Consider the following 12,531-nt stretch of genomic DNA (forward strand, 5'->3'; position numbering starts at 1 on the left):
AATCTTATTCATTGTGATCAAAAAGGCAAAACTGATCCTACATCAGCACTCATACTCTGAGATTCTTTGTGAATACGGGCCAAGGTCTTTGTACCAGATTCATCATTGAAGGAAGTGAAGCTGATGAGCATCTGCACGTTGACCTCTCCACAGCCATTGACCAGCAGCCTGAAGTCCTCAGCTGTCAAGTCCTCCAGGGCGTTCTTAGGAAGGACATCCAACAGACCCTTCCTCATCGCCTGAGACAAAACAGTATTAACATTAAACGTCAACATTACAGTACACACCCCTCCCTTTCTTATCAGCTGAGAGAAAACAAGGTATTAATCTCACATACATGTACACACTACAATATGGTACACATCTAGGTTTATCCCTTCTCCAGCTTTAGACTGGACTGGTGTCCAATTTTCTGTTTTGGAAACTCCTATGGCCATTGTCATGCCAAAAATAAAAACAGATCTGGGACCAGGCTAACTTTAGACCTAACGCAATACAGAATGCCCCACTTGGTTCCCCTTATTATAGAAAATGGTAATTCCTTGTATACAGTGCCACATGAGACATTACTGTACAACTCACATGAAGAGGTTGCTCGGCAACCACCAGCATCCTGTGTTCGGCGTACTTTCTCACGTATTCGTAAACGTTGAGAGGAGTCACAGGCATATTGACCCCACCTGACAGCAGCTCCACCTGATATAGCCATGGACAGCAGACGGCATGTTAATAACGTAACGTGATGTTTCATAACATTCTGTCACAATTAGACAGCAGAATAGAAGGGTTTTCAAAATAAGGTAAACTCCTGATAAATGCAAAACTTCGCAGTTTCAAATGTTTAATGTCGCATGCACAAGTACAGTGAAATGCCAGTTGTGACAGAGTGCATTCAAACCAGAGCATGCAGTCAGAGGCAATTGCAAAAATATAACGAAATGGAAATAAATAAAATCGGGACCGAAAATGCATCCCAAGTGAACTTCCTGAGTTGACTATGTGAAATATTCTCCCCGTGAGTTCTCTTTACCTGTCCAGCCCCTTCCTCCTTACACAGGTCTATGGCGAAGGCCAGGTCCATGGCTGCAAACACAGCGTCCGCCTCTCCAGCCTGAGAGTGACGGATCAACTGCCGCAGGCTCTCGTACATTACCGGGTCAAAGAAGGCAAAGTCATGCCAGTTCACCTGCTCACAGACACACACATACTGATGAGAACTCTATCCGTGTACAAGTCCAGATATAGCGGTTTCTATATAGCAGTGTACAACAGTGCCCATATAACAGTGGAACTCATTACCTTTCTGCCGAGCAGCACCTTGATGACATGTCTGTTCAAGGTAATCGGACAGAGCTCATTCTGCAGCAGACACAGCCCTAGTATTCTGGAGAAAAAAAAGAAATGTATATATATATATATATATATTAAATACTTGGAAATTGAGGTAGGCTACATATAATTGTAATTTAGTTGTTTATCCCTAAATACAAGTAAATATTGGCTGCACTCCAGATGGCCCCCTGTTCCCTATGGGTCCTGGTTGCACTATAAAGGGAATAGGATGCTAGGACTTACCTGCCGATGTTCCTGAAGCAGTTGAGCCTGGCCTCCGTGTTCTTGCCGGGCCGGGGAGAGTAGAAGCCTCTCTTCCCGGGCTGGTAGAACAGGGGAGCGTTGTCATCTCCGTCTTCAGGGTCGTCCAGCTCCATGTCCACCACACTGCGGGTGGAGCCATGACGCTTACGGTTCTCCTGCTGCTACAACCAGGAAAATGAGGAACTTTATTCGCAATTGACAATAATTGACAAATTATATTGTTATTACAGTGTAAAATAATGAAAATCAGTGCCACCCAGTAAAATATAAGTGACTGGTCTTGAGAAAGGTTGCTACGGCTGAAATGTTGACATTAAACAGTGTCCTATATACCCTCTGTTACTATTAGAGCATAATATCAGTGCGTGATCATGAGGTGAATATTTGTATTATGCTGTAGTAAACCTATAAAAACAGCCACATTCAGAGAAATCTAACCAGTAAATTAATGTCAAGAGGCTGAAGCCCACATTCCTTTTATTCTTCATACACATTTCTTTCAGGCATGTCTAATGACTTGTGTTCCTGGACCACAGAGCTGGGGCATGCTGGGACCGGAGACGGAGAGCTGAAGCTTACCTGTGCTTTCTCAGGAGCCTCCAGGAGACCCAGGTCCAGTATGCTGTCAGCACCATTTTCCCTGTGGAAGGAGAGAGGGGTTTCAGTCAGTGTATACTTTATTTTTAATCAAACCAGGTTGCCCTATTGGAGGTAAACAAAACGCTTTCACAAGGGAGACCTGGCCAAGAGGGCCTCCTTGAAATTGTGTAGGTTGACGATGCGTCCCAAACGGCACCCTATTCCCTATATAGCATTTGGGGCACTGGTCAAAAGTAGTGCACTGTGAGTAGGGTGCCATTTTGAGAACAAAATGATAGAGTGGTGAATAGGACACTGTACTATACCTTCCATGTGCAATGAGCAGCTCCATGGCTTCCTCCACCCTGGCCCTGAGAGAGTCCTCACTGGCCAGGAGCAACAGCAGCTGGGCTGGGGAGAGCTCCAGCAGCATCCCTGTGATCTTACTGGCAAATGCCTGGAGAGGAAGGAACAACACCAGTCAGTCACATTATGTAGACTGTCCTGAGGTTTTCACTTATTCACCACCCATCACATACAGTATTCCTTGTTGATTGTGTGTATATATAGATATATAATGCATTATAGATTAGATAATGAATGGATACTGCATTTACAGATGATAGATCATTTAACTATAATTTATGCGCTCGTTTGACTGTTGTAAAGCTGGTAGGTACCGGCTGCATAGCGTGGACGCGGGGGTACAGCCTCTCTCCCAGGGCCTGTCTGTGGGCAGGCAGGGGGTCAGGTTCATCACTGGGGTTCCCCTCCGAGGCTGGCCTGAAGGGCCGGGTGTCAATGGACAGCTGTCTCCTCGAGTCCCTGGAACACACACACAGAAGGGAAGGTTAACTAGCGCCCTCAAACGTTCTACACCATCGTGCCGACCCGAACCAAACTGGCCAGTGCAGGCCATTGTCTTACGCCAGATCGCGTCACTCCTACGTAATGCTGGTCCCTCAACCGATCGGTCTTGTAGGACGTGGAACTCATCTATAAAATTTGGATTTTGCTCATCCGCGTAACAGTAGTTCCTAATTCTGAAAATCGCTCCGCTCTCGGTAGCTATGACGCACTGGCTACTACGGCAAACCATGCTCCAGCTAACAGCCCAGTACAAGCTTGTTTGAATGGTCATACAGTAGCTAGTTTAACAGCTTGTTGATGAAGTACAGAACCAAAGTTATTGAACTGTTCTAAGAAATCAGCATGCATCTGATTGACAGCTGCCATTGTGCCTCGCTACTTTGTAACATTTGGCCAACGCGATAACGTTGGAGAGCAGTCTGCTGTGCTGTAGAACTCGGCGTGCTAATCACAGCAGAACAGATATCATGAAAACTCATGTGCATTGCTAGAGCTAGAGGGAATATTCAGCATTGAGTGTGTGAACTGGTGTCAGCATCCTTGTCTTTTCATATGGATTGATTAGAAATGTTCGTACACATATAGAATTTCATAAATACGGATTCTACCACCACAATACACCTTCCCTAGATATAGAATTAGGTAGTGAAGACTTGTTCATTACATTTTTGTTAAACATTAGCTACAGGTTTATAGTTTTTGGTAAGATTAACTGACTCGAGGATGAAAGGGGGTTCAGTGAACAATGTCACCTTGGTAATATTTTTGAATGTTAGGACAGCATATTGTAGCCGGACTTCTTTTTAGCTATCCCATGAGTGTTTGCGAGATCAGACAGATCAGTGCAGACGGCCGCCATGTTATCCGACGTGAGACAATGCAGTGCAGGCCAGAAACTATGGTGGATGCGTAACCAGGTCAGCTAGGCTCGGCTCAGCTCAGTAGTGTAAATATATATATTTTTTTTCAGTGGTGAGATGTATAAGGCTATAGTTACAACTTTCAAACTATGTTGCATTTGGATTGCTTTGTGTAACACCCCCAGCAACTGATAAGTAATTAATCTACAACGTGGTTGCATCAAGTTCCCAAAAATTCAACTTCGTGCACTAGTTGCAAGCAACAGCCAATCAAAATGAATGCTTCGCACATGATCCATTTGAAGGTTCGGAACTCCGACCCAGTTGTCATGTCAACACAGCTGTCAGTGCTGCGGGAACCGCGATCAAGGTTGGTAGAAGAGACATTAGCCAAACGGGAGCTGTAAATAAATATTGGCATTATGGGAAGTCATGGTTAAGGTACATGGTTTGGTAGTCAATAAATGTAATTTTTGAAGTGAACCCAGACCTCTCAGACCAGTTTCAACTAAAAATGTGAACTGCACTAGCTAGCTTAGTTCATTGCTAGCTTGGTTAGCTCGTTGCTAGCTAGCTAAATAACATTTTCATTTTGACTATCTAGCTAAATTGTACAGCCAGCATTTTGTCCAAATCCATTCTTATACAATAACCATGCGGTTGGATAAACAATTCATTAGTGAAATCATGATGTCCTGCAGCAGATGACATTAGGTGAGTTACGACTTCTCAAACCATATGACAATGCAGCTTCAATTTGATTGGCTGTTGCACACAATTTCAATCACTTTTGAGTTACTTCGTGTATCAGCAAAGTTGCTTGAGATGTCACTTGCGACCTCTAACTGCAACTAAATTTGCTTTGTGTAACTCCAGCCTAACACATTAACAGATGGTCAAATGTTTTCTGAAAGGCAACATGTCCTAATAGCCCACAGCAACCACAGGGTTGGTGGGCAGGGAGGTATGTCTCACCTGTCTCTGTCTCTCCTAGAGCCGGCTCGGAGCCCTCCACTCCTCCGCTCCCTCTCCCGGTCTCTGTTCCTCAGCCGCTGCATCAGATCTACACACAGAGGGAGACTTTAGGAAAGATATATATCTCTGTTCTCTTCTGAAATTCCTCTTGCTTCCCCCAGAGTGGTGGTAGTAGTAAGTTATCGCCACCACCATGTTAAACTGCCATTTGAGTTAAGTAATTCATAAATTGACGCTAGTAGTTTCATACTCAATGTCATACTTGAGTTGTAATCGTGATGACACGTACTGCTGGCCTGCATGCCCTTGCTGACGCTCTGCACACAGTCCAGGTTCGGCAGCTTGTCATTGGACAGGAAGGCCAGGGCGATGGCCGTGTAGAAGCTACGGGCCACGCCACTACCCTCGCCCGGCTCGTCCTTGAAGGTGACCTTGACGCGGTGCACAGCCATGGGTGTGGTGGTGCAGCGCCGTCCAAAGTGGGTGTTGAGCTGCCTCATGGTCTGCTGGATCAGCTGGTCACGGTCACGGTCCACCTCCAGGGCCAGGTCACGAGACTGGAGGTTACGGAGTTTCTCCATCTCCCGGCGGAACTTAGACTCCTTCACCTCAAAACCCCCCAGCTCGGTCAGGATCTGGGGACGGGATCAGACAGACAGGATTAAATGTCTGGCTAGATCGTCAACAGTTTTTAATGTTTAACAGATTGTTTTTTAGTCCTGATCTCATCTTGGTAATTGTACTTTTCTTCATTACATGTTTGTATGTCAAGATCTGGGGACAGAAAGCTGTAGTGCCTTAGTGACTCGTCTACTGTAATAAAAACTTACATTTGGATCCGGGATTCTGATTGGTTGATAGCCATTAGTTATTCACGATAATCCACAGGTAAACCCTTTTAACAGTTCCATTTGAATTATCAATGCGCTGTTCAACGGCCCAGCCAGGCAATTCAAACTTTCTAGCCGATCATCTTGGTAATGGTATTTTTCTTTATTTTGTGTCTAGCTGTATATTTTTGTGGATTTCATTGTATTAATGGTTTGAGGTTGGAGAAAAACTTTAAATATAAGTGTTTAAACACCAATCCCTGAGTGTGCATACCGATCCAGGCTCTGCTCCAACGTCCTCCATGAAGACGCGTCCGAACAGCTCCAGAGACAGACGCCAGCGGCCCAGCAGCATGTCATGGGAGATCACCATCCCCATGAAACTACAGTGGGGTCTGGAGAGGACAGAGAGATGATATACTTCCTGGTTAATATTACAGTGTGGTCTAGAGAACGCCGAAGGCACAACGATGTTACATCCTTGTTAATACCAAAGACAGGAGAGTAAGGAGCATTTACATAAGCAGCTGTAATAGGCAAAGAGAGGGAGAGAATTGAGTGAGGAACATTTTTATTTATATAACCTAACTATATTCATTGTTTCCTTACTGAAGCAAATCGAGAGCGAACTGAGAAAGCAAACCTAGATGGAATTTATTTATTTACTAGCCACGTGTACCATACCTAAAGGAAGGGAGTGGGGGTCCATCACTCTCAGTGAGGCCTATTTCAGCCAGGAGGCTGCTCTTCAGCTGGGCAGCTAGGTCGTGGGGTGAGGGACCTGGTTTTGGAGCCACTAGCTCCTGGTCCATGGGCTGGTCCTCTCGGCCGCGCTGACTAGTCTCCATACTCATCACGTTCTTCAAGTTGGCTGAGTAGGACATCTTAGTGGGTAGGATCTGTGGGATCCATGGGGACAACACAGCTGTGGTTATAGTGAATGGTGCAATAATTAATGTTTTTTTTTAGGATGGAAATGTACTGTGAAGACTGGCCCTGCTCCAATAATTTGATGCATCTTTCCTTCCTCTTTTTCCTTCCATGGAGTACTAATCACTGATCTAGCATGGATTGCCATTAGCAAGCTTTCCAGTTTCCATTGCATTGCTTTCACCAATCCAGTCATGTTAGACCAGTGATTCTTTCAAGAAAGGAGGGAAGGGGGGAATGTGGGAAGGATGCATGTTTATTGAAGGGATGAGGGATAAAGGAAGGATGCATGATAAGAGAATTAGAGCAGGGCTGGTGTGTTGTCAGGGCGGGCAGTGCGTTATGTATACCTGAGAGGAGCCCATGTTAACCTCCATGCAGCTGCGGTCCAGGGTGGCCTCGGCCAGGCCTTTGCTTGCTGTGTATGAGGACGAGTACAGGCCCTGACTAGGACGGCCAAACAGATCCTCCTTCCTTGCATTGGGCTGGGAGGTAGAAAAATGTAAAATAAGTTGCAGTGTCATATTATTGTAACAAACTAAAAAACAGAGTTTAGCAACGTATTGGTAGTGGTGGATTTATTGACTTCTAGAGTAGATTGCACAGCTTGCTCCATAAAGCTATAAGTAGGCAAAGAAGCTCTATAGCTGTGTTTTAACATAATTACTGTCGTAACACTGCATTGAGGATTGTGCAGAACAGGCTGTTTTGGGAGCCCGTTAGGACTTCACCTGCACATGTCACTTGAATTCCACTTTGTTAACTTCTTATGGATGGGGGGCAGTATTGAGTAGCTTGGATGAATAAGGTGCCCAGAGTAAACTACCTGCTACTCAGTCCCAGAAGCTAATATATGCATATTATTAGTAGATTTGGATAGAAAACTCTGAAGTTTCTAAAACGGTTTGAATAATGTCTGTGAGTATAACAGAACTCATATGGCAGGTAAAAACCTGAGAAAAAATCCAACCAGGAAGTGGGAAATCTGAGGTTTGTAGTTTTTCAACTCATTGCCTATCCAAGATAGTGGAAATTTGGTCCGATTGCACTTCCTAAGGCTTCCACTAGATGTCAACAGTCTTTAGAACCTTGTTTGAGGCTTCTACTGTGAAGGGGGAGAGAATGAGAGCTGTTTCAACCAGAGGTCTGGCAGAGTGCCATGAGCTCAGTCTCGCGCACGCCCGTGAGAGTTAGCTGCGTTCCATTGCATTTCTAAAGGCAAAGGAATTCTCCAGTTGAAACATTATTGAAGATTTGTTAAAAACATCCTAAAGATTGATTCTATACATCGTTTGACATGTTTCTACGAACTGTAACGGAACTTTTTGACTTTGTCTGGACCTAGTGCTCGCGCCTCATGAATTTGGATTTGTGACCTAAACGCGAACAAAAAGGAGGTATTTGGACATAAATGATGGACTTTATCGAACAAAACAAACATTTAGTGGAACTGGGATTCCTGGGAGTGCATTCTGATGAAGTTCATCAAAGGTAAGTGAATATTTATAATGCTATTTCTGACTTCTGTTGACTCCACAACATGGCGGGTATCTGTATGGCTTGTTTTGGTCTCTGAGCACTGTACTCAGATTATTGCATGGTGTGCTTTTTCCGTAAAGTTTTTTTGAAATCTGACAGTGGTTGCATTAAGGAGAAGTGGATCTATAATTCCATGTATAACATGAGTATTTCTGAAAATTGATGTGGCTCTCTGCAAAATCACCGGATGTAAACTGAGATTTTTGGATATAAATATGAACTTTATCGAACAAAACATACATGTATTGTGTAACATGAAGTCCCATGAGTGTCAAAGGTTAGTGATTCATTTTATCTCTTTCTGCTTTTTGTGACTCCTCTCTTTGGCTGGAAAAATGGCTGTGTTTTTCTGTGACTAGTTGCTGACCTAACATAATCGTTTGGTGTGCTTTCGTCGTAAAGACTTTTTGAAATCGGACACTGTGGTGGGATTAACAAGTTTCTTTAAAATGGTGTAAAATACTTGTATGTTTGAGGAATTTTAATTATGAGATTTCTGTTTGAATTTGGCGCCCTGCACTTCCACTAGCTGTTGTCATATCGATCCCGTTAGCAGGATTTCAACCGTAAGAAGTTAATAGAAATTCCCTCTTATACGTAGTTATCAATAAAATGTCACAATAAGATGCAGAGTGTTATATTTGCCTGCTGGGGGGCAAGGAGACCCCCAACTCCATTAAAACCATTGACAACTAAAATCCGTTTAAGGGGTTGTTAAATGGTATTAAAACCAAATAGTTATAACATCACCTTGAAGAGTAGTCAGAACTACACAGTTCAGATTACTCCACATTTAGCTCTACCATCAGAGTTATACAGCAAGTAACTGCATGCTTGTCATGATCAGTAAACATCAATTGATCATGTAATTTCAGATACGTGAAGGTAGACTCACAATATCTCAATATTGGCCACCATTAATTGGATAATTGAATTATAAGTGAACTACACACCTGATTAGTATGAGTGGTTTAGGTTCACCATCCTTTGTAGGCTGTGCCTGTCAAGCAGCAGAAGGGCGCATTTGCCGACGTAAGCCTATTGTTAGCTGATAATGACTTACTTTGCAAGCCACAGGTACAAACTTTGTACAGTTGGCTAAACATAGCGCTAAGTAGAGCTAATGTACTTTTTTCTCCAACCAACACAGACCTACTTAGTGAAGTTAGCTAACATTAACCCTTTAACATTTTTTGGTGTTTATTCGCAATTGCTGCTGACAGACATGATTTATGGACCGTCAAATTGGCTAGCCAATAACAGATGACATCAATATGGCTAGTTAACAAGCCAACTTTCAGAGGATAAACTAAAAGTCTCTATCGTTTCATTTGCTTGGCATCTATAGAGGTGAAGACAGTAGTCCAAATGACAATTTGACAAGGATTTGCCGATGTCAAGCTCTTCCAAAAGCCTAACCTCTGATGAAGCAAGCTAAGGGAAACTTAGCTAGCTAGCTACATGCCAAATGATAGGCTACCTTCACGAATCTGAAAATACATGATCAATTGACGTTGACTGATCATGAATGCATGCAGTTACTTGCTGTATAACTCTGATGGTAGAGCTAAATGTGGAGTAATCTGAACTGTGTAGTTCTGACTATGCTCTTCCAAGGTGATGGTATTAAAACCAAATAGCTATAACATTTAACAACCCCTTAACAGCATGTAGTTGTCAATGGTTTTAGTCGAGCTGGACCGTAACGCTCTGCACAGTATTGTGACGTTTTATTGATAACAACCTATACTGGTCAGTGCAAATGAAAGACATGTGCTAACCTGCAAGAGGTGAGGCTGGTCTGCCAGGGGGATGGCCTCAGCCAGGGGGACCTCGAAGGGGTTGGGGGGGATACAGCCCAAGAAGGTCATGGAGTCAGAGCGCCGGAAGAACGGGTGGTTCTGTCCCATCTCAGCAGGGACCGGGTCATCCTCCTTATCCTGGAGCGTGGAACCTGAGAGGGAGAGAGGTCAGCATTGCTTCCCTGCATTTCTCAACACTGCAAAAGACCACTGGGAAAGACTGACCAAAAAACGACAGTACATAGTTCAAACAACTACATCAGGGCTCTTCAACCCAGTTCCTGGAGAGCTACCGTCCTGTAGGTTCACGGCAACTGTAATCACAAGCACCGGATTCTAATAATTAGATGGTTGATAATCTGAATCAGGTTACTTAACTGGGGTTGGAGTGAAAACCTACGAGGGTAGCTCTCCGTGAACAGGTTTGGAGAGCCATGACCTACAGTAACGTGAAAAAGTATTTGCCCCTTTTCTGATTTTCGCTATTGAATGTTATCAGATCTTCAACTACAAGATAATATTAGATAAAGTGAACCTGTGCTTACAAATAATTAAAATAAGTACACATTTTGGTTAACAAAGTGACGGAACACCCAATTCCCCTTTGTGAAAAAGTAATTGCCCCCTTACACTCAATAACTGGTTGTGCCACCTTGAACTGCAATCAAATGCTTCCTGTAGTTGTTAAGTCTCTCACGTCGCTGTGGAGGAATTTTGGCCCATTCTTGCATGCAGAACTGCTTTAACTCAGCAACATTTGTGGCTTCATGAACTGCTCGTTTCAAGTCCTGCCACAATGTCGTCTCAATTGGGATTAGGTCTGGACTTTGACTAGGCCATTCCAAAACGTACAATTTGTAACCATTTTCATGTAGAATTGATTGTGTATTTTGGATCATGTTCTTGCTGTATGACCCAGATGCACTTCAGCTTCAACTCAGACGGATGGCCTGACATTCTCCTGTAGAATTCTCTGATACAGAGCACAATTCATGGTTCCTTCTATTATGGCAAGTCGTCCAGGTCTTGAGGCAGCAAAGCATCCCCAAACCATCACCATGCTTGACCGTTGGTAGGAGTTTCTTACTGTGGAATGCAGAGTTTGGTTTTCGCCAGACATTAAAATGGGACCCATCTCATCCAAAAAGTTGACTCAATTTAGCCAAAAAGAACCTTAAGAATGAATGTTCTATGGACAGAGGAGTCAAAAGTATAACTTTTTGGACGACATGGGTCGCATTATGCCTGGCGAAAACCAAACATTGCATTCCACAGTAAGAACTTGCAACCATTGAATCTATATGTTTTGACCATGACAGTTTACAACCTAATGTAACGCCAAGTAATTTAGTCTCCTCAACCTGTTCAACAGCCACACCATTCATTACCAGATTCAGCTGAGGTATAGCGCTTAAGGAATGATTTGTACCAAATACAATGCTCTTAGTTTTAGAGATGTTCAGGACCAGTTTATTACTGGCCACCCATTCCAAAACTATACCAATGGGCACGGATATAGCTTTAGAACAAAGTTCTACAGGATTAGTAAAAATGTGAACGACATGTGGATGATCTTGTTCCTGTAGTGTTTGTAAACACCCTGGTAGGTTGATTAACTTCTTATGGCTGGGGGCAGTATTGAGTAGCTTGGATGAATAAGGTGCCCAGAGTAAACTGCCTGCTACTCAGTCCCAGAAGCTAATATATGCATATTATTAGTAGATTTGGATAGAAAACACTATGAAGTTTCTAAAACGATTTGAATAATGTCTGTGAGTATAACAGAACTCATATGGCAAAAAAGAGAAAAAATCCAACCAGGAAGTAGGAAATCTGAGGTTGGTCGATTTTCAACTCAGCTCCTATTTTAGATACAGTGGGATATTGGTAATGTTGCACTTCCTAAGGCTTCCACTAGATGTCAACAGTCTTTAGAACCTTGTCTGATGTTTCTACTGTGAAGTGGGGCCGAAGGAGAAGGGAATGAGTAAGGTCTGCCATGAGCTGACCATGCGCGTTCACGAGAGGGAGCTCTGTTCCATCGCACGTCTGAAGACAATGGAATTCTCCGGTTGGAACATTATTGAAGATATGTTAAAAACATCCCAAAGATTGATTCAATACATCGTTTGACATGTTTCTACTGACTGTTACGGAACTTTTTGACATTTCGTCTGCTTTTAGTGAACGCGCTTCGTGACTTTGGATTTGTTTACCAAACGCGCTAACAAAAGTAGCTATTTGGACATAAATGATGGCCATTACCGAACAAAACGAACATTTCTTGTGGGAGTGCATTCCGACGAAGATCAGCAAAGGTAAGTGAAGATTTATAATGCCATTTATGACTTTTGTTGACTGCATAATATGGCGGATATATTTGTGTCTTGATTGGGCTCTGAGCGTCGACTCAGATTATTGCATGGTTTGCTTTTTCCGTAAAGCTTTTTTGAAATCTGACACAGCGGTTGCATTAAGGAAAAGTGCTTCTAAAATTCCACGCAAAACAGTTGTGTCTTTTAGCAATGTTTATTATGAGTATTCCTGTTA

At 43.2% G+C, this 12,531-nt stretch overlaps 1 protein-coding gene across 30 annotated transcripts in view; it reads right to left on the reverse strand.

Annotated features, from left to right (window-relative positions):
• The window catches only part of LOC139573527 (E3 ubiquitin-protein ligase UBR5), a 49,137-nt gene that overhangs the window by 1,112 nt on the left and 35,494 nt on the right, over window positions 1-12,531 (reverse strand). For 12 of the 30 annotated variants that reach the window (XM_071397073.1, XM_071397059.1, XM_071397060.1 and 9 more), the window contains 15 exons: window positions 9,961-10,133; window positions 6,991-7,125; window positions 6,395-6,609; window positions 5,985-6,105; window positions 5,131-5,515; window positions 4,881-4,968; window positions 4,196-4,306; window positions 2,856-3,000; window positions 2,502-2,632; window positions 2,176-2,236; window positions 1,576-1,757; window positions 1,300-1,384; window positions 1,031-1,186; window positions 583-696; window positions 56-239 (listed from right to left, as the gene is read on the reverse strand). In XM_071397073.1, the coding sequence (XP_071253174.1) occupies window positions 56-239; window positions 583-696; window positions 1,031-1,186; window positions 1,300-1,384; window positions 1,576-1,757; window positions 2,176-2,236; window positions 2,502-2,632; window positions 2,856-3,000; window positions 4,196-4,306; window positions 4,881-4,968; window positions 5,131-5,515; window positions 5,985-6,105; window positions 6,395-6,609; window positions 6,991-7,125; window positions 9,961-10,133 (2,286 nt within the window). The remainder of the gene's footprint in view (window positions 1-55; window positions 240-582; window positions 697-1,030; window positions 1,187-1,299; window positions 1,385-1,575; window positions 1,758-2,175; window positions 2,237-2,501; window positions 2,633-2,855; window positions 3,001-4,195; window positions 4,307-4,880; window positions 4,969-5,130; window positions 5,516-5,984; window positions 6,106-6,394; window positions 6,610-6,990; window positions 7,126-9,960; window positions 10,134-12,531) is intronic. The other 18 variants (XM_071397077.1, XM_071397076.1, XM_071397080.1 and 15 more) reach the window with 13 other exon arrangements.

This window comes from Salvelinus alpinus, chromosome 4 (genome assembly GCF_045679555.1).
Source record: "Salvelinus alpinus chromosome 4, SLU_Salpinus.1, whole genome shotgun sequence".
NCBI lineage: Eukaryota > Metazoa > Chordata > Actinopteri > Salmoniformes > Salmonidae > Salvelinus > Salvelinus alpinus.